Below are 22,310 nucleotides of genomic sequence, written 5' to 3' on the forward strand. Positions count from 1 at the left end.
TGTCAGTGTTCCTGAGGCCTGACCTCATTCAAGAAGCCTGGACTGTTCGCTTATAAGCAGTGGCGATTCTAGACCGGTTTTAATGGGGGGGCCGAGATGGGGCCGGCTTTTATGTTAGAGGGGCACAAACCAAATTGTTGACGGGGGGGGGGGGGGGGGGGGGGGGGGGGTGTTGGATCGCGGATTGTTGACGGGGGGGGGGTGTTGGATCGCGGATTGTTGACGTGGGGGGGGGGGGGGGGAGGGGATCGCGGACGAGCGCTATTGCGGGCACGATTGTTGACGGGGGGGGGGGTTGGCTCGTTCAGGGGGGCCACAGGGGGGGCCGGACTCAGAGTTACGGGGGCACTGGCCCCCCCCTAGAACCGCCACTGCTTATAAGCGCACTGGAATAATAGGTGCAATGTTGTCAGAGTGCAGGATAACTGCTTTAGAATTGGTGTTCATGAATTGTAGAATCTAATTCAATATTAATATATTATTGTAGGTGTTCTGTGCAGAATTTATTTCTAATTAATAGCAAACCTGTTGAAGGACATAATGCATGTACGCATGTTTTATATAACGTTTATTAATTCAGAAGCATCAGCTTTGCTTAATAAGCACTTTCACATATATAATTATATCAATATATTGTTAGAAAAATATGCTGAATTAAATGTACACCTCAGACATTCAAGATCAATTAAAAAATATACCTGCATATATAGCTACATTTTTTTCAATCCACATTATGCCCCTGCACTATGCATTTTATATATATGGTTGCTTTGTACAGTTGGCAATAGCATCACATAACTGTAATATACAAACATAGAAAATATGCTGCCTCATCATTAGGCATATAAAATACAACTTAAATTGATAATAGTTTTAACCATAATGAAGCTAGACTAATTATTTAATTGTGTACCCTTTTCTAAACTAAACATTAAAGTTGTACTCTGCTGTCTGTATGCAACAATGCTTAGCATGCTAAACAATGCAAAAAAACTATTTTCTTTTATTTTTTGTCATTGCATTGTATTCCCCTTGCATTTATTTGATCTTTGATGACTGATCTTTGATGACTGTAGTCAGTATTTTGAAGTGTGGAACTGTCTAATAAATTAACAGAAATTTAAAAAAATAGGTTTCTTTTGTTAATGTTATACACTGTTGAAAGAACAATGTACATTGTATATACAGACGCCATTGTGCACATCCTATGACCGAATGTCACAACTCATCACTGAAAAATATGGGGGATTTGCAGCGGATCTCTCTCAGCTTCTGGTCAAAGAGGGCATTCATCTCTCTCTGCAAGGTGCCTCCGCGCTGGTCTCTGCCAGCTGGCACGCAGGAAGGCATGAGCTCCAGGCTGTCTATGCTTGCATCACTGCTGGAGGCGCTGCCAGACAGGCAGAGTCCGTTCTGCACAGGCTTCACCTGGTCACTGTGGCTGCCGCGCTCCTCCTCAGGAGGTTTCTGCCAGTGGACGGCAGGTTTGCGGTCTACCGCCGGCGTTTGCGGTAGATTAGTCCGCCTCCGTGGGCAGCTCTGCGAGCGGCCCTTGGTTTGTATTGGCGAGGACGGCCGTCGCTTTGGGGGGCCTTCCAAGGTCTGTCTTCCCCTGGCAGGGGACGGCGGGGGGACGGGTGGGGGTAACGGAGAAGCAAGGGCAACAAAGGGGTTTAAGGGGAGAGGAGGCTCTCGGTACTGAGGCTGGGGGAACCCACCAGCCGACTGGGTCTCTGCTGCCAACTGGGGTTCAAGGGCAGTGGCGCTCCCTGGCTCTGGTCCCTCACCGAACCCCTTTAGCGCAGGCGTCTCAACCGGGTTTTGTTCGTGCGGGATCCAGATTTCCTTCGATGGATCAAGCGGATCTTCTGCCGCTTGTGGTGCACCCTGGGTAACGAGGTCAGGAGGATCGGGACGGAGTCTCTGCGAGAGGGTTTTGTGGTCGGAGTCGTCCCGCCTCATTTCCACCGCGGTCACCCCCGCGCTGGAGACGGTGGAGGACGTCCGACTGAAGATCCCTCTCCTGGCCTCCGGTGGCTCCTGGATCTGAGCTCTGTGAGCACGCTTCACAGGCTCGCTCACGGCCCCCTTGTGAATGGCGGCTTTGGCTGCCGGCCCCAACCCACCGGGAAACATGTCTGCCTGCTGGTTGTCCTGGGAAAGGGAGTCCACGTCCCTGCGGAAGTGGTGTGGATGCATGTCCTCGGACCACATGAGCGAGATGTCCACAGACTGCTGCTTGTGATGGCCCTTGATGTGTTTCTTGGCTGCTTTTTGCAAGTGTTTCTTGGCTGCCTTTACTGCATTTGACTTTACCTATTCATATAGGGAAGATAATTGTATGAGATGTTTCCATGGAATAAACTCAATCAAAGCCCTTTTGGTGTCTACAGCATGTGTTATTTACCTTTCCTGTTATATCATTAATAGCAACATGAACAAAAATGGAGGCCTCCTTCACACCCTCCAGATACACATGGCGATAACCTGAAAAACATATTGCAGTGTTGTGGAATTTGCTTACTTTAAGTCTGAGATGTATTATATCATAACATACAATAGTGTCTCCAGTGTTATAGACACATACCTGGCATCATGCTAGCGAAAGCTATTGTCCTCTGTCCAATGAAATTTCTTCCAATTGGATCGTGATCCCACACCTGGAAACGCACCAGGGCAATTTGTGACATCTGAATATTGAAGACAAGAGTTTCCTCCCACATGGGGTTGAATCCTGAAAGAGACACCAAGGGAATTGTCAATGATCCATATGTGTTGTAATAAAAGGAGAGCAGTACCTTTACTTAGTTTACCGTTGTCATCCACCACTCTGGTCTGCTCTTTGGAACAATCAACAGGTAGGCCGATAATTTCAACTTCCACAAATGGATCGATGATCTGAAGCAAGAAAAATAAAACATGTTTATCGTTGCAGAAAACATGACTTTGCTTGGGTTATGTTGTGTTGATAGCATTGTGTAAATAGCTCACTTCTCCTCTGTCTCCAAACACAGAGTCTTTGGGTTTGGGAAGCTGCTGGCCACTGATAATCTTCACAACTAGCTGAGCCTTTCTCTGTCCGGGTAGGGGGTCCTCCATCACGGGATTAAAGGCACCTGAGGAAGGACAACATACACTTTCATTCAATCTGCACAATAATATCAAACAAATGAATCAAACAGATTTGATTGCCTATTCTGAAATGTGGAACATACCTTTACACATGCACTTAGGCTTCAGAATATATCCACAGTTGCCATTAATTGAGAACTTGGCTTGATTCAATTCAAGCATACGGCCCTCTGTTTGGTAATTCATTGCAACTGAAACAAAAGTAAATATTAAATTGAAAATGAAAGCCACAAACACAAACTGAAAATCAAACTTTGATAATTTCCCAAAGTCTCTTTGAGTCTTTTGTTTACCCATGTGGCATCCGGCGTTCCAGAAAGGCTGTGGGTTGAAGTTGCTAGAGTCCACTCTGTAGTTGGACGGGTAGACTCGCAGCAGTTGACGCTGGTTAAAACGCACCAACTGTCCCGGCATCAGTTGTAAGATCTGGTTCATAACGGTCTCGTTGAGGGATGATACCTGCCAACTGGTCAGGTAGGCTGCAAACAAAGTAACGTAAAAAACAATATTAAATGCCCTACATTTATACATGGGGTATGTAAAGAGATACGACAATGAATCGATGAAGCATTCCATGGATGTTACCTTGTGTCTCAATATCATGAACACGCACAGACTTGGTGTACTTGACCAGGTCAGACAGGGCTCGCGACAATCTCATGGTTTTCCTTTTCCTAAATGAAGTTTGAGTGCAGAAAGGTGTAAGTTAGGTGTAAGTTAAATAAGCCCAATTGAGAAATGTAGTTGGTTGAATTATGGATTACAATTGCCATTCCTACTTTGGGTGGTAAACAATTTGAGCGTCGTCTTTGTGGCTGGTTGACCCAGGGTGGGTTTCTCCCACGGATGACGTTCGCCTTTTCCCTCTCAGGGACTTTTTCCTCTGGAATGTATGTGTCACACATTCAAAAGATTTCATTATTTCATTATTGTTCAAACTGAAGACTTCGATAAGTAGACACATTAGCAGAAGTTAGAAGACAATGAACTCTCAAAAAACGGTTAAAGAGTTACTGCTACTATTACACCAGTAGAAGAAGAGGGCTGAAGTAAAGGTGAGAAGGGTTTTTGAATGGCTGACCTTACGTTTGAAGCTCCTCAAGATAGATCTGCAGAATTGTTTCTTCCTCTTTGGCTGAATTCCAGCGGCTGGGCCATTTTCATTCTTAAACAGTTTAGCATTGATAACAGCTCAGTTAATTCAATTTATACTTGCATTTAACAATATTGCATTGGAGTCTGTCTGTGTCTGTCTGTCTATCCATCTGTATGTCCTTCTGTCTATACATCTGTATGTCCATCTGTCTATAAATCTGTCTGTCCTTCTATCTGTTCTATCTTATGTCTGTCAATCCCTCCTTCTGTCTTACTGATTTTTCCTGTGTGTCATCATCCTCATCATCCTCTTCCTCGTCGTCTCCAGTGTCTTCATCTGACACGTCTCCTTCCTCCACCTCAGGGTCAAGGTTTGCTGGCAGCTTCTTTCCCTAAACGATAACAAATGGCCACATATAAGGGAACTGCCACATCAGTAGTAGCTCTTAAATTAAATTAATGTCTGTTCCATTTGATGAAGCCAGTGCACCTGTATACCAGTGTTGTAACCATGCATATATTTAGGGAGGTATTCCTGAATGGAATAACAGATGTCCTAAACATACTTGTTATGTCGTTTACACCTGATGCTCACACTGACACCAATGTGAAAATTATTTATAGCTTGATGTTAAGTATGTTGATGGGATTTTGATGTTTTGAATATAACATTTCTATGGGTTTTGATGGGATTCATACTATACCTTGACTAAAACCTTCCCCTTCAGGATCTCAGGAGAGGGCAGCTTCCTGCATTCATTCATGTTGATGTTGGACAGGTCCACCTTGTCCTGCAGCACCTCCATCAGATACTGAGCCATCTTTTTCTGCTGTGGCACGGTGCAATGATTCTCTATGGACAGGATCACTGGGTACCTATATATAGGAGCATATGTGAATATTTGCACGGGAGGGCAGCAAACCCTGCCATTTGCGGTATATAACGGGGCACTTACTGTGACTTGGTGAATGCGTATTTGTTGATCGTTTCAATGACATCTTTGAAGAGGATCTTGGATGTTAAGGTGTACCCGTGGTGTATGATGGGTTCCCCGTCCGGGCCGTCCCAGCAGTCCACTGAGGAACGGATGGCGGATGGAAGGAAGGAAGGAAACAAGGAAAGAAAGAGTGAACAGAAAGATCGAAAAAAAGACAAGAGAAAAACAAGTGGGTCAGTTGGTGGGTGCCCTTTGATACTCTCGATGTCTCAAGAGCATTTTCCATAAAAACAGATTCAGGCTCATACCTTCCACACAGCGACAGCCAGCCTGGAGGACGTAGGCGTACATGTCCACCCTGGACTGGGACAGAAACTGGTCTCCCGTCAGGTAGGTGTTGTGGGACGTGGAGATGTAGTAGTTGCACAGGGGCTGGGTCATGTCCTGGTTCACCGTGTGGTGCTCGGGGTTGAAGATGTCCCCTGCTGGACTCCTCATGTAATTGGTGAATCCTGAAGAAAAGTTTCAGATAAGCAACATTATATTGTTTTATAAATGACTGCCCAACACTCCTTTAGGTGTGTCGCTTAGCAGAAATCGTATATATATATATATATAAATATACATATTGTCTATAAGGAGGCCTAAAAGACTATAGTCTTATCAGACTAGAGTATTATAAAGTAGGGTGATGTGATGCGACTTCCACCTACCATCTATACCCAGTACCATGTGCTGCAGGTTCTCAGGACAGGGTTCAAAATGGGCCACGATCTCCACAAGGTGCTCTCTGGTGAGGCCCACCATCTTGGAAAGTAAACCAAAGCATTGAGCCCCAAAATGAGTTGTAATATTTCAGTATGAAACCCATTGAATTAACTGAATACAATACAAAACACCAAGAGACTACCTCAAGGGTCCATTGCACGCCCTACCTTCTGTTCAATCTCCAGGAAGCGGGCCAGGTCGTTGAGGTCCAGGACTTCTTTGTGGTTGCTGTAGGAGAGCATGATGAGATAGAGGTCCCGGCGTGTGGACATCATCTTGTAGAAGGAGCAGAACTCCTCGAAGGCGAGCGAGCCCTGGTTCTCATCAGTGTCCGCCATCTGCGAATAGACACCAAAACCGAGGCACAAGCTTTTCATATATGCTGTGTGTATTGCACTTCAGATAAATGTCACCCTGCCACAAAAACGACTGAAACATAATACACACCATGAATGTGTTGAGGTGAGCCAGGACATTAAATATATATATATATATATAATATACTATGGCTCTAGAGAAATTTATGTGTCACATATATCAGTGAATATGGCAGGGGGGTGTGCTGCATTGAGCCACAGAGGAGAACGGTGAGCTTTTGGAAGCTGTCATACGGGCAGTGCAGTGATTTCCATCTGCTAGATGGAAGCCAGACAGGAAGTCATGGCTTCCTGTCGCTCACCTGTGTTGAGCTGGCAGCCAACGTGCGCCATAAGGTCTGAGCGTTATAGCTGACATACATACTGTGGCTTTCACATTCAGGTCATGTTTGAAAAGGAAACGACTTTAAAATAGTAAAGTATATAATCAATGAGTTGTTTCATAAAACAAGAAACAAGCAAATAATTGATAACTTTTATAACTATACAATGTATTTGACCAAACATGACATGAAAGATATGATGCGATACGTTCTTATCTTGTCTTATCTTTTGAGATCAATAAAGAGTTATTAAATACATTTAAAAAACATTATCGATTATATGTAATAGTTTATTATTATTATTATTATTATTTTTTTTATTATTTAAGATTGTTAACATTATAATTTGAAACACACGTGTTGTGTCTTACCTTAAACATCTCTCGGACCTTCTGCCTGGGCAGGTTGACGTTGAGTTTGTGGAGGAGCTGGTGAACTTCTCCGATGCTCAGAGTGCCGTCCCCGTTCTTGTCTGCCTCTGAGAAGGTCTGCTGGAGCCACGTGAAGCCATGTTAAGGTGGAATTACAATACTGAGTGGTATTACTAACCATCATCAAATCAAATCACAATATACTTTATTGTCTCCAGAGGGGAGATTTGTAATGGACCCCAGTGTGGCTGCCAGTCAAACACATGACCTACATGTGTACTTCATAGAGTACAGTACATCCATCCATCCATCCATCCATCCATCCATCCATCCATCCATCCATCCATACATACATACATACATACATACATACATACAATTAACCATAAATAAAATACATTTTAAACTTTCTCCACTTTGGTTAGTATTTAGTAGGCCTAGTTAATGTTATGTAGGCCTAGTTAGTATTTAGTAGTCCTAGTTGGTATAATGTAGGCCTAGTTAGCTTTGTGGGCCTAGTTAGTGTTTAGTAGGCCTGGTTAGTGTTATGTAGTCATAGTTAGTATATAGTAAGCATAGTCAGTGACAACTAGGCCTATATACGAGTGGAATGCAGAGGATATTGATCGCGGGTGCGCTGCCTCCTGGCCAGGCAGTCTTCATCGCTGATGCCAGCCATGAGGTACTTCAGGCCCGTGATCCAGGTGCGAGCATTCTCCCCATTGGTCGAGACGAGGTCAAGGGATTTGACACGTTCGCCGTAGTAAATACTGAAGCAGCAGTTTGGGTCGAAGCGGTTGTCTGCGTAGCGCTGGAAGATCTCAGACTTCTTGCCCTCACACACTTCATGGATAGAGTCAATAGTGACTGTGAGAAAAGACCAGGAGAAAGGAAGAAATGAATCCACACCCAAACAACACATCCCATTGGATCAATACTATTTAGTCTCTGACACTGATAGTTTTCACCTAAAGCGACTCACACAGAACCCAGGTATTGCTCAAGGGATGAGTCTAGAGTCTAGGGATAGATCGTCACAGACATTGGGGTTGGGAACCAGAATCTTTCAGCAAGGAATCATAAAAACCTAACCCATGCTAGATGATTCTGCCCTCATTCATCTCACAGGCAAACAAACTGATGTTCAGCTATTTCCCATTCACTAAACAGACCTCACAACTAAGCATATAATTACAACAGGGGATTGCTCTGGTCCTCACTCTTTGCCTTGTCGTGTTTGCGTGACGGACGCCAGCGTATGCAGGACCTGTGTTCGTCCAGGTAGAAGAAGCGGATCAGGCCTTTCTTCTTGCCCTTCAGTTTGATCATCTGACCGCCACTCTGCATGGTGCACATGCACCTCTCAACTGCAAGGAGGAGGCCACACAGGAAAGGAGACCTTGAGTGACACTGAACATTGACCTACGCGAGGACTCATGGTGCATTGGTTATATGATGGTTTATTTCTGTACGCTGATGAGCCTCCAGCGATTCTGCGAGGGCACTTTTGAAAAAAAGATCCTATACAATTTGCATTTGGTAATGTTTCTGTTATTTGTTAAACGGATATCCATTTCTTGAGTGAAACACAATAAAAAACAGTGAAAAGTCGATAGGAGGTAGCCTCCCTTCTGCGAGTTGGAGACACGTAGAGCTTTACCGCAAAAGCGTTTGTTTATAGGATTACTCTGCTACGTCACACGCGAGCCTAAGTAGAGGTTCAGGTTGTGTGTAAATAGCACTCTTGCCAGAAACCCTATACAGACACTTCTGAAATATGTATGGGGGGCCTAACCGAGACTGAAATGATTATATTATCATTATCATTTTGTATATGTTGTATACATATAATCATCATAGGCAACAAATTGTTATGTTGTTGGTTTGTTCGCTTCAATGTCAACCTAGTTTGATTTCCATGAACTAAATGAGTGGTAATGTTTTAAAGGGATATACAATATGTTGGCTTCTGAGAGGCAGACAGGCGCGTGACGTAGCTTGGCACACCAGCTAGGATAATCCTGCAGGATTGTCTGGCCTCCATATGCCCATTAGATACTCACACTCTCCTGGGTCATCAGTCCCTTGTAAACCTCTGATACGAGGCACATTCCTTCATCTAATAACATTGCAGGCCATGCACCAGCTTCCAGTCTGCTTGACAGGTTTTTATTATCATCAGGCTTCGATAACCCAAAAACTGAAGGATTTCTAGGAAACTCTGGGGACTTTCTGGTCCATTTCTTTCTTTCCTTTTAGGAAAGAATGAGGAATTCATGGGAAATTGCCCATCAGTTTTCCCCAAAAGGGAATAGGAATATAAAATATTGGGTTAACTTCACAGAATCTCCTACCGATGTCTGCACCCACCGACAAAGGCATATTTTCCAAATGGTTTACATGATATTATATGACCTTCATAAGAAAACAATTAAATGAATGCATCTGTCTTACCCATCTGCCCCAGTCTCCATTTGGGCTGTGCCACCACGCTACCCCCTATCCAGAAGAATTCCTCGGCCAGTCTGGAGATGGAGTGTTTCTGCCACAGCTTTGGGGAGGTCATGATGGACCCTGTGGGGGAGCTCAGGGGGGTTCCGGTGGGGGCATGCTTCCCCTGGGGAGACGACCTCTTGCTCAGGGAGGGGGACAAGCTGACAGGAGACAGGCTCTGGAAGGTGGTCCTGACGGGGGACAGGCAGGGCGTGGGCGGGGTGCAACTCAGCCCCGGAGACGCAGGCACCATGTTGGCCAGTGCCATGTTGTTCATTCCTGCGCTGCAGTGCATCGCTCTCCGACAAGCCCTCCTCCCGGTTCCTCCTGTTGTTGCTCACTGGACATGGACCCTACCTTCCAGGAGGGGGGGGGGGAGGGGGGGGCAGCAGAGGAACTGCAGCACAGGCAGTCGCTGCTCCTCAGCTCCGGGCTCGCCTCCTATACACACCGGTGCTCCAGCCTGGTGACTTGGGTCTTCCCGCATGGATCAGTGGAGCTGGTCCCGACCGTAGTCCATTACATGTTCTCCACAGCGTGGTGTTGAATGAGGGGAAGGAAAGGCTTCAATTAGCCATGGAAGCTGAGGGTGGGCGTGTTTATTTATCTTTCTGCTGGGAGTGCTCGGAGGGGAAAGAGGTTAGGCGACACGTGTCACTCACTAATTCTTCTTCCTCAGGCTATAATCCTAGAGCGAAGCCCCAGCCCGGGTAACTTGTGGGGGATGTTCACGTAGCCAATAAGCCTCTCCAGGAAGACAGAACAGGCTGATAAGAGGGGTGGAGCTATCATTAGCATGCAATTATAGATGTGGTTATTAGCACTAATGTGACATGGTAATTGTCATGAGGATGTATGATGGCGTCTTCCATGTGTTTCACGAATGTTGTCTCAAATCAATTAAGCACCAGGCGGAAATCAATGAGATGAGGCTTGTGCCATTCACTTGCAAGTGGATGGTATTCTATGATTAGGCTTATTATTCCTATTTTCTGTTGTTTCAATATACTCTGTCATCCCGGTCTAAAGATGACATATAAATGACAAGCTTTAATGAGTTCAGATTGATAGCGTAAAAGTCTCCTACATTGTGAATCGTGTCTATATTTTTGGAATAAAACAAAAAATGATTTCAACATTTCTGTAGGATTGATTTTATTTTAATGGGTATTATACATTGTTTTGAAGGAAAAAGAACAGTGAAGCAAGCGGCAAATTAAAACTCCATTTCAAAAACTCAAACTTCAACAGCATCTTGCCAAACAATCCGTATTTATATTCTGTTGTACCCGCAGTACGTTTAGCAGGGGTCAGTAAGAATAAGACATAGAAGTGATATTTGTGTCTAAAATAATTGAGACCCCGTAAAGATTTCAACTAAAGAATGTGCCATTTCTACTCTATGTCACTATACCAACTCTAGCTGGGAAGCCCGATGAGGAAGTAGGTACAGAGACTTAATGTCATTTTAGGTTTTTGGTCTGTGGTTTAATATATTCCCTATAATACATCAAACATCAGGGCTCTTTCTCTTGATAAAGACAATAATAGGATAAGGTAAAACATTCCGTTAGTGTGTAATTTCAGCAAAAATAAAAATAAAATAAAAAGCTTAAGCCAAAAGAACAAAGCATGGTTTCATCCTTGTAACATGAGCCCCATATCCGTGCAAGGAAATGCCCTTTAATTGCTATGATACTCTGGGTAACAATGATGAAACGGTAGCACTGGAATCCAAATATAAAGTCTCTTTTTGGTTTCAAGTAAGAGCAAAAAATAATATTCATTAATAATAATTGATTTAAGTTTGAAGCAAGCAAACATACAAACAAATATCTTATTTACAATATCACTGTATTTACATCTCAGGACACAGTGGGTGTGGGAGCTCTTTTACAAGTTGGTGGTTTTCACTTGATATTCAAAAACTGCAATAGGGAGTCAAATGCACAATGCAATTTTTCTTTTAAAAAGTGCAATTTCTTTCTTTTTTTAAGTAAAAAAATATATATCCATATTTTGTATACATGTAGAAATGTTGTTCATATAAACAGCATCAATTGATTTAAGAGCCCGAAAACCAGTGACTAAAAATTAACGCTTTTTTTGTCGGCAAGCAGTAAATTATTACAGAATATAAATTATTTTGCATTACTCAATAGAAAATCAGAAGTACCGCAGCTCAATGAAAAGATAGCTATCAAGGGCGTCTCTTTCCATCTATCTTCTATAGGAGGGCAACATATTAACTTTACCTGCAAAGCTGTTGTAATATGGGAAAGTACATTTGTCATTCATTTATAACTATAGTTTCAATACAAACACTATATTGTAAAAGACAAAGTTTGATCAACAAATAAAGTCGGTTCAGGATAATAAAAAAGTTTGTAAAATATCTAAGCATAAACAATAAAGGACCTGACGGGCATGACCAAACGGGCTCCAATACTTCAGGCTGTAGAATATACAAAACTATAAGAAGCTGATATACAGGCGTATACATGTTTATGTTTATGGAGGATTTTATGCGACTTCTGCTTCTTGGAGAGCAACCGTTTCTTAGAAAGTAGCCCACATCTGCAAAAAAAACATACAAAAAAGCGAGCCGGTGGTTTGAATGTAAATAGTGGTAAACTGGTTGGTAAAACTGACTCCAGTGGTTTGCAATAATACCTTTGAATGCACCAGGATTTCGTGGCACTGGCAAGAGTTTGATTGTAACCTGTCTTTTGTGATGTTTCACCGAGAACAAAATGTTTCTTCCCTAAATATTCAAGTAATGTAATGTGGATATACTGTATTTGCACATCTTTAAAAATAGCTTATACCAAAACGAAATCCTTGAACGCCGTCAGGTATCTGGACCGGGGGCTCTGAAAGCCACTGAAGAGGTGCGCTCCCTCACCAGGAAGCATTCTTCTCTTTGTTAACACTCTACAACATGCTCACACATAACAACACAACTTTCCAGTTCATCTCATAAATCCATATATTATCCCATTAACGTGATTTCTCAATCAGCGACATTTTCTCTCTTCTTTTCATATAAATGTTACATTTGCCAACGGCATTCATTTTTTTAATGGCATAATTTATCCCTCCCCCCCCCCCGACCACAGGGTCAGTCGGCGTGCTGTGAGATGTGTTGGTGCGTGTCTGTTATCGTTGGTGTGCTGTCCTGGTGCTCTTGTCCTGGATGCTTGCTGGTGGGGGTGGTGGTGGTGGGGGTGGTGGTGGTGGTGGTGGTGGTGGCGGCCTGCTGGGCCAGCTGGGCCTGCAGCTCCTTGACCACGCTCTCCAGGCTCTGCCGCGCCTCCCTCTCCTGCTGCAGCTCCACCCGCAGCTGCTCCCGGTCCGCCTCCGCCTGCTGCAGCTGCACATGCAGCTCCTCGATCTGCACAGCGGAGCAGGACGGAGGAGAGGAGGGTAGAGTGGAGGAGGGTAGAGTGGAGGAGGATAGAGTAGAGTAGAGTAGGATAGAGTGGAGGAGGGTAGAGTGGAGGAGGATAGAGTGGAGTAGAGGAGGATAGAGTAGAGTAGGATAGGATAGGACAGAGTAGAATGGTAAGGTAAATCATCCTTAGAATATAATAAAGTATTCCAAACAAGCATCCAATGTGGCGTTGGATACAAGCGGTATTGTTTCAAGCTCATTTTAATAAGCAAATCAAGACAACATTATTCCTATAGCAGCTATGTTTGTATATACACATGAAGCCATCGAACCAATGTACATATACAGACCATACACAAAAGCTAAAAAGCAAGCCACCATTTAAGTTATTCTGTTGTTTCAACTAGCTATTAGCTACCACACACGCACGCACACACACACGCACACAAACACCATTCCCACACCTGATACGATTGCCTCTGACGGATCCTTTGCTTTTAAATATCAAAAAGGCTTAGGCCAAAGGAGTCTCATCCTTCCTCATCGGCGTCATCTCCGTACCTGTGCTGAGTACTTGGCCCGGAGGTGCGACGCCTCGCAGCCCTTGTCGCACACGCGGAGCCGCCTCTCCCGCTCCAGCTCTCTCCTCAGCTGGCCGCACGAGTCCTCGGCCACCGCCATCTTCCTCTCCCAGTCCGTGTGCAGGCGCTCGATCTCCTTGCGCAGGCTGCGCTTCGCCTCGATGGCCTCCCTCAGACGGCCCTTCTTGGCCACCCGCACAAACTCCAACTCCTAGAACAGAAAAATGCATTTAAACGATGAATTGTGTTAATGATATCACTTCTTGTCCCACTGTACTTATTCAAAGTAGCAGTATTAGTAATCCAAGATACTAATGTTGTTATATGTGAGAGGTAAACTCTTTAACTCAATATCTTTACTTATTTCAGTATTTCTTCATGTATAAATAATATATCTCAATGTATCCGTTTTTTTTACTGTGTGGGGTTTGAACCGAGATGTTGAGTGTTGGATGACAGCCGTGATGATGGGAGCTTTGTCAGCACGCCAGTATGTGTTGTGTGTGTGTGTGTGTGTGTGTGTGTGTTGTGTGTGTTGTGTGTGTGTGTATTAGCGTCTCACCTGCTGGAGGCAGCGTTTAGCCTGCAGCGCCGCAGTCAGCTTCTCCTCCTGCTTCACCTGCATCCTGGAGATCTCCTGCAGGACCTTCTCCCTGGCCTCCTTGCTGTCCAGACCCCCATACAGCATCTGCCTCAAGGAGTCCAGCTCTGGGCAGGTGCCCCCCGGCGGCCCAGCCACGAGCCCCTCTAGAGGAGCCGGTGGAGGTGGGGCCCCTGGGGGACAACAGCTCTGAGGAGCGGCGGTCTGGGAGACGCCACCGGGGCAAGCCAACGGAAGCAATGGCAGGGAGAAAGACGAAGGAGGGTCTGGAAGGAGGAAGGACAGTGGCTTGGTTATCGAGTGGTAAGAGACCCAGTGTCTTACAGTCAAACTGTTATTGGTATTGCTCTAACATCGACTGTTGGAAACATATCGGCACTGCCAGAAAGTAATAGAAAGAATATATCTATAGATAAATAGAATATATAAAACACTTTAAGCTTTGATGTTTGATAAGACTTAATATTGATATTTTTAGATATTTCTTCAAAATAGTATTAGCCTTATCACTACAATGGGGGCTTTTGTTTGAATAATGATCATTAACAACAATTTTAGCATATACTTAAACATTTGAAAAATCTAAAAAGAAAACCTCCTGTACATTTTTGTCATACGCTACAGAGAGCTTTATATATTATATATTATATTATATATATATATATATATATGTATATATATATATTTTTATATATATATATATATATATATTTTTTTTTTTATATATATAATATATATATTTAAAAAAAAAATATATATATATATTTATATATATATATATATTTTTTCCACTAGATGGCGGTACTGCGCAGGCATCGAGTCAATCACTGGTAAGGGTCATTTTTAGATGGTAGATTTCATTTTTAAGGAAATTTTGCTTTTATCTTACACTAAAGAGGCCTTTTTCATAATATACACGTATCACGTTATTGATATTTGAATCAATGCTGTGTAAAAAAAAAAAAAGATTGGTTATACTCACAGTCATTGCAATCGTCCACATCGATCTCTCCGTCCGTCTCCATCTCTTCGTCCCCGTTGGTCGCATCGGGAAGAGAAGCTCTGAGCGAGGCTGGTTGTGAGATCTCATTGGGCAGGCTGTGCACTGTTCGCGAGCTGGCTCCGGAGCCCTTGCCTGAGGCAGGGGGATCTCTGGAATGGGCTTGAGAGGAGGCCTCATTTCTGTGGAGGCCCCGGGGAGTGGGTGTCAGGCTGGGATTGAGCAAAGACTCTTGATTCTTTGAGTCGGACCTGTGTGGATCACATCGAGTGTTAATCATTGATTACAGGTCGTGCTCTCTGTGTGCATAAAGAATGATGATGTCACTCTATCTATATATCTTAGTATGACTAAACCGTAGAGCTTGGTTTAAATCGATATATATATATTTTTTAAATATCAATTTTCATATGATGGGGTGGACTTTATGTGTGGACTGGAAAGTGAAAAGAGACATGAAAGTGTGGTGAAGAGCGGGGATTACATGTGCATGATCGATCTTTTAATATCTGCGTTTTCACGTGGGTGATTGAAGCTTAGTTTAGAATGCCCTTGGTTCTTCAACTCCCACTACGCTGTGTAGACTGCTGTAGTGTTTTGGTCATGTTACATTTTACATGTTACATATTTTTAATAATGCAGCAGCTTAGAGGGTTCCTTTTTCAATTTACAGCATTAGTTCGGTGAAAATGTCTTTAATATCCGAGTAAAATTGGCATTGTAACTGAAACATCCCTCACCTTATCATTTTATCGAACCGACTCTAATACAATCGATTCAAATCAGGGGCAATATCCAGCACTAACATCCAGTGTATATTGCTCCAGCAGTCACGTACCTCTCGGCCTCGTTGTGAGGGTTGGATTTCTCCTTCTCTGTTGATGGAGTCCTGGGAGACCAGGGGCGGAACGCGGAGGGCCTCTGTTTGAGCTGGATCTGTTTCAGGTCCTGGAACAACACGCGGCACAATATTGTTGCAGAGCGCTCTCGCTGGAGGACCCGACCAAGCGTCAGATCCACCGAACAAACAACGGGGAATCTACAGTCAACCGCCGCGACCCCTGACCCATAGCACATCAGGTTTCACGCTCGCAGCAAAAGGGGACATGTAGCTAGCTGCACAGACCTTGTTTGCCGACTTGGATAGTGATTGTAACCAATCCGGTTGCTTCTCTTTGTCGGATGATGGGAAGTGGACTTTGTCGATTTTAGACCTCTTAGCTGGTGGTACCGGGCTGGGAGTCTGCAAAGAGAAGAGACACTTACACTTAGCCTTCCATCGTCCGAGAGCTTCACCTCAGAGCTACAATAACCAGCTAGCCTTGCACATCACTTAAGGCAGTTTGGTCTTCATGGTTTTAGGTTTGCTGTCTCTATCCATGTTTAAATCCCGTCCTGTAGATAAAGCACTCAAATGTATTGATTTAGAATTATTATTTATAGCATTATTATTTTCTTCAAATAAGTTGTATTATTAAAATGATTCTTTGTTTTATTATTAGGTATATATTTATACATTTTTCTGAAATATTTTTTGTGTTTATTTGTCTGTAATAAGCATTGTTCTAAAAATGTGACTCATATTTTTCACCCCAAAAAGCACTGTGAGATAGATCTGAAAAAGTAACGGCGTACGGAGAAGCAAGAGAGAACAGAGAGAAACAGAGAGGCTGGTCCAGAACTACAGATGTTTGGGTCCAGACGACGACCGGGGATACTTTGAGTACAAGTGTCTGTGTGCTAATTGAGTTGTGCTTCAGACCTTGCCGATGTTTATGTGCAAGTGTGTGTGTGTTTATGTGTGTGTGTGTGTGTGTGTGTGTGTGTGTGTGTGTTTGTGTCTATATGTGTGCGTCAGTCTATGTGTCTGCCTGTCCGTCTGTTTGTCTGCCTGCCTGTCTGTGTGTGTGTGTGTGTGTGTGTGTGTGTGTGTGTGTGTGTGTGTGTAAGTATGTGTGTGTGTGTGTGTGTGTGTGTGTGTGTGTGTGTGTGTGTCTGTCTCTGGGCTCTGGGGCCGGTCTGGCAGGCAGCCAACAGGGATGAATTGCTCCTCTGCAGGCAGAGAAGACGCCATCAGGTTGAGTCGATCAACTTCCTGTACGGCAGACGTAGTGGGAGAGGGGAGAGCGATGGCGCTCACACATGACAGAGAAGCAGAGGCAGAGGCGTTCTTGGAGGAGTTTGAACTTTGGCACATATTACATGAAGCATCTCATATTTAGGCTCGCCGGCTGCAGTAGGAAGTAGTGAGACCACCCTTTAAGCAGGATGTAGGAACACCTCCCCGCCCGCCCACCGCCCCCACGTTGGAGACACCAGACTGACTGCTGTGTAGCCGGGAGAGACTCTGCACTCACAGCCCAGGGAAGTATAAATAGGAAGCATGTCGTTCAGCGCCTTTCAGGGGAGATCGTATCGTCCACATCCGCTTTGAAATATTAGAGGGATTTTATTACAAGTCATACATGACAACGTCATGAGGTCCTACGTGGCAACCCTACCACTTGGACTCACCCAACATGTGTTTTTGAATGTCTGAGCAGATGTACACTAGTTGTCAATTCGGTGCTTGATTCACGATTTATTTTAGCCATGTGATTTCAAATTATTCCATTCTGAACATGCCCAACGTGCAGCGATACGTCAATTAGTTTGCAGACATTTGGAAATAGGTATTTCATAGTTTGTGAATGCGTATCTGTTACCATGGAGAAACCAGGGGATACAGCTAGGCTACATGTTGGTTGGTGCCACTATCAGTGGAAATGGAGCCCAAAAAGCAGGTTTGGCCATGTTAAGAAAGCTCCTAACCGCAAATGTGTGTGTGTGTGTGTGTATGTGTGTATATGTTTGCAGGTGTGTGTGTGCCTGCTTGCACATGCATGCGTAGGAGTATATGTATGTACGTGCATGAATGAATGCATATGTGCATATATGTGTGTGTGCATGTGTAAGTATTTGTGTACATGCTTGTATGTGTGTATGTGCATGTGTGTGTGTTTGTGTGTGCGTCAATGTGTGCATATGCGTGGGCGTGTGTGTGTGTGCACACCAATGCATTTGCATGTGTGTGCATGCATGTACATGTGCATGTGTGTGTGTGTGTGTGTGAGTGCGTGTGTGTGTGCGTATGTGTGCGTGTGTGTGCGTGTGTGTGTGTGTGTGTGTGTGTGAGAGCCCATGTGTCTGTGTGGGAGTGGGAGAGAACTACCGGGAGCCTGTGCAGAGGCTCAGTACAACCCAACCTCTCAGGTCTGTGCATGCAAGGTGGAGGATATGTTTACCTAGACGGTGGAGGAGCAGGCCAGCATGGACCTGCCCGCTTCTCCCTTACTGACTGCCATGACATTCAGCCTACAGGAATGACAAATACTCCCATCCCCTCCTCCCCCCCTCCCTCCCTCCCTCCCTCCCTCAGTGTGTGAGACTCAATAGCAATGATTACTGTATACTCACTGAGAGAGAGAGAGAGAGAGAGAGAGAGAGAAAACTGTGAATGGAAACACGTGTGCGTGGCTGTGTGTCGTCTTGAAAGCCTAATCAGAGCTCAGTGTACACCTCTATGTGAAAATGAGTGATAAATGGCGTTCAGCACTGAGCGACAAGCTCTAGGTGAGGACGAATCATGGTGAGTGTAGACAGATGCTGTGTTTGAATGCTTATTTGCTCGCGTGAATATGGGGCGGATAGGGAAACGTTGAGAACCATTGCACTGTGCACACATTGTGTGTGAGTGTGTGTGTGTGTGTGTGTGTGCATGTGCATGTGCAGAGGAGGTGTCAGTCATGCCTTACACTACACAATGGGAGCGACAGTCGAAAGATACAACGCAGTCAAAAGATATTACACACCCAGACACACTCACACACTCACGCACGCGCACACAAACACACGCACATGTGCAAAACAGGCACACAAACCACAGGATACTAAGGTGCTACATTTCGCTCGCGAGGACTTCCGTCTGGGTAATTAAGCTCCTGAAGAAGAACAAAGGCGCAATATGTTACTGACTGACAAAATGTATCCACTGTACCTGTCCAACCAGTATCTGCCTGAACACACACACACACACACACACACACACACACACACACACACAGATGCTGCTCTATTGTCCTGAGGGTATTTCTTCAGATTTCTCTCAGGATCTAACTAGGTGCACCAATGTAGGAGACATCTGGCCAGGGTTTCCCCAGTTGACCTCCGACCCGCATGATACAAGTCTTGTGGTTTTCAGAGAACTGCTGGCCTGTCTGTAATCAGAGTCATTACCAACACACTATTTGTTGTTTTCACCACAAAGGGATGCCTGCCTGTGTGTGTGTGTGTGTGTGTGTGTGTGTGTGTGTGTCTGGTGTGTGTGTGTGTGTGTGTGTGTGTGTGTGTGTGTGTATATGTGAGTGTGTGCGGTGTGTGTGTGTGTGTGTGTGTGTGTGTGTGTGTGTGTGTGTGTGTGTGTGCACATGTCTCAGTGTGTGTGTGTGTGCAGTGCTATTTCCACCCTGAGGTTGCAGCACCAGGAAGGCTGGGAGCGCTAGACATAATAGAGTCAGAATAACAGACACTCCCAGACACCACAAGGGACCTGCTGGCTAAATCTGACACGGATCTCGCAGGAGACCAGAGAGGAACCACATGGACCTTTTACTCACCGCCACATCATAGACATAGCAGGGACACACAGTCATAACACAACACACACACACACACACAGGCACACAGGACGCAAATTAATGAGGAAGCCACCCATCCCTCGCACACTCTCAGCTACACCAGGCGATGGTGAGAGAGAGAGAGAGAGAGACAGGAAGACAGAGAGAGCAAGAGAGCGAGGCAAAGAGAGAGGCAGGAAGAGAGGGAGCGAGAGAGAGACAGGAAGAGGGAGAGAGAGAGATATAGATAGAGGCAGAGAGGGAGAGAGAGAGCAATAGGGAAAAAGAGAGAGAGCGAGAGAGAGAGAGAGAGAGAGAGAGAGAGAGAGAGAGAGAGAGAGAGAAAGGAAGGCAGAGAATAAGAAAGAGAGAGCGAGAGAGAGAGAAAGCGAGGCAGAGGCAGAGAGTACGAAAGAGAGAGAGAGAGATAGAGAGAGAGGGGGAGAGAGAGAGAGAGAGAGAGAGAGAGAGAGAGTAAATGGTAAATGGTCCTCATTTATATAGCGCTTTTATCCAAAGCGCTTTACAGTGTTGACTGACATTCACAGAGAGAGAGAGAGAGAGAGAGAGAGAGAGAGAGAGAGAGAGAGAGAGAGAGAGAGAGAGAGAGAGAGAGAGAGAGAGAGAGAGAGAGAGAGAGACCCAGGCAGAGAGACCCAGGGAGAGACAGAGAGGGAAACGGACTTCCTCCAAGGAGTGTTCTGTGGCCGGGGCCCCTGTGGGAACTGAGTGGTGAGTGGGAGGAGCGGGGTGGGGTAGGGTGGGCTAGGCCGGGCTGGGGGGGATAGGGCTCTAAGGGGGCGTTGTAAGGGCTGGGGGGGGGGGGGGAGGGGGTGTTGCTGAAGGGCTGGGGGGGGGTGTTGCTGAAGGGCTAGGGGACCACAGAGGAAGCTCTGGTGGAATGTTACTCAAGGGCCAAGTACAGCGTCCTCTCTGCCGCTCCATTCAGCCGTTGCCCTTTTCAACTTGGCCATTGTATGATATTTCTTTGAGGGGCTGTAATGACGAACTAATTCAAAGCAAAAACCTGTAGGCTAAAGCAGGCCTAGTGTGTGCCCGGACAGGCCTGCTTTCTCTGTTAATTAGTCCCCCGTATAATAGCACGGTGGTAACGCATGGGATCTGCCCATGTTGTCGGAGCAGCGGCATGGCGAGCCCTTTGCAGACTGTGTGTTATTAACACCGATCACCGATTGGCTGATGATCAGGCAAATCAGATTCAACCTGCCTTAAACAACACTCGATTAAACTGCAGCTCGACGGGGAATGGAAATGATATTTTTGGGGTGTGGTCACCAGCCAGTTTAGAGTGCTTCGTCTGAGAACTCTGAGAAGATCAAATTCAGGAGCGCCTTTTAAGTAGTGAGGGGTGAATAAGAGAACACAAGTGCAAACGAATGTGGAATAGGTTCACTGGGCAAGATGAAGAGGGATGGCCGTGGGCGGGGGCGGGGGGGGGGGGGGGCAAGGAAGCAGACCAGGCAGGCGTTTTATTAGGCAAGATGGAAATTTGCTGAATGCGTGAGAGAAACAGGTTAAGAGGTATGCAAAAGGACAGCATTGGACAGAGAGACGGGGCCACTTTGTGTAATAGCTCCTTGCTGACAGGTGTTTGCATTTTTTATGTCTCACACGCTATCGGCCGGATGGGAGACCTTAAAGCAGCATCTGCGGTGGCGCTCCAAAATAACCTAAAAAGATACCCCAATGAAATGACCCCCGAAACAAAACCACAGCAGCACCCACTCTCTGCCAGCACGGTGGAAATAGTCTCATCCCGGGCGGAACTTCCTCCTTCCCCCCCCCCCCCCCAACACCCCCACCTCCTCATAATTCCAGTGTACCACCGCATGATAGGGTGGCATTAAGAGAAGCGCTCGGCAACAAGACACAAGCGTTTCGTATTTCGGCTTCCTTCCCTCTCCTAAACCCCTCGGCGTAATCCTCAGATCGCCGTGTGCTTAGTGGGCCCCTGCTGTCCCCCGGTCCCCCCTCAAGGGCAAACCAACTGTCCTGTCCCACACTGGACACTGCCTCCCGACCGCCTGGGGGGGAGAGCCGGGCTAGGACAGAGGGGCAGGGACAAGCAGTGCTGGCCCTCAGAACTTCTAAATGCGTGGTTCGGCCTGGATGTCTTTTTTTGGACGTGCCTGCAGGTCCTCATGTAGCCCTCACGACACACACACGCACACGCACACACACACCGACGCACACCAACACACACACACACACACACACACACCGACGCACACCCACACACACACACATCGACGCACACCCACACACACACACACCGACGCACACCCACACACAGATATCTGCGCTATATATTACGGAAAGGTCTGCTTCATATGTATATAAAGCAACTCGGAACAACCGTCTTGCTTTGATAGGTCTCGGCTGAAAATAACCCCTGAAAGCCTTGTTTTTAGTCCCTGACGATGGAAGCTCCGACCTCCTCAATATCATAGCTCATAAGTCCAATGAGCTTGGTCTCCAGTGGATACAGGTCACTGTTGTTGCTGTTGGCCCATGGGTCAGGGTGCATTATTTGTGGAGCGGAGCTAAACTGAGCAGTGACA

General features: G+C 45.5%; 2 protein-coding genes across 2 annotated transcripts in view; both read right to left on the minus strand.

Moving 5' to 3' along the window:
* Positions 1 to 1,218: 1,218 nt before the first annotated feature.
* plch2b (phospholipase C, eta 2b) lies at positions 1,219 to 9,765 on the minus strand (the record flags this gene model as incomplete). The annotated part of the gene is made up of 19 exons (XM_084463442.1): positions 1,219 to 2,316; positions 2,408 to 2,487; positions 2,588 to 2,734; positions 2,814 to 2,898; positions 2,992 to 3,116; positions 3,216 to 3,323; positions 3,426 to 3,611; positions 3,718 to 3,806; positions 3,912 to 4,015; positions 4,503 to 4,619; positions 4,932 to 5,103; positions 5,184 to 5,304; positions 5,474 to 5,677; positions 5,879 to 5,972; positions 6,101 to 6,271; positions 7,005 to 7,134; positions 7,628 to 7,871; positions 8,225 to 8,371; positions 9,459 to 9,765. 19 exons carry the CDS (start codon positions 9,763 to 9,765, stop codon positions 1,219 to 1,221), a joined length of 3,729 nt encoding a protein of 1,242 aa, XP_084319568.1.
* Positions 9,766 to 12,618: 2,853 nt separating this feature from the next.
* skib (v-ski avian sarcoma viral oncogene homolog b) overlaps positions 12,619 to 22,310 on the minus strand; it is a gene marked incomplete at its 3' end in the record, with an annotated part of 32,007 nt that continues 22,315 nt past the window's right edge. Inside the window, exons 2-7 of the mRNA XM_084464262.1 lie at positions 16,200 to 16,316; positions 15,912 to 16,021; positions 15,056 to 15,324; positions 14,035 to 14,339; positions 13,453 to 13,683; positions 12,619 to 12,891 (exon numbers count right to left, since the gene is read on the minus strand). Of these exons, the coding sequence (XP_084320388.1) occupies positions 12,619 to 12,891; positions 13,453 to 13,683; positions 14,035 to 14,339; positions 15,056 to 15,324; positions 15,912 to 16,021; positions 16,200 to 16,316 (1,305 nt within the window). The remainder of the gene's footprint in view (positions 12,892 to 13,452; positions 13,684 to 14,034; positions 14,340 to 15,055; positions 15,325 to 15,911; positions 16,022 to 16,199; positions 16,317 to 22,310) is intronic.

Source organism: Micromesistius poutassou, assembly GCF_964030765.1.
Source record: "Micromesistius poutassou genome assembly, chromosome: 2".
NCBI lineage: Eukaryota > Metazoa > Chordata > Actinopteri > Gadiformes > Gadidae > Micromesistius > Micromesistius poutassou.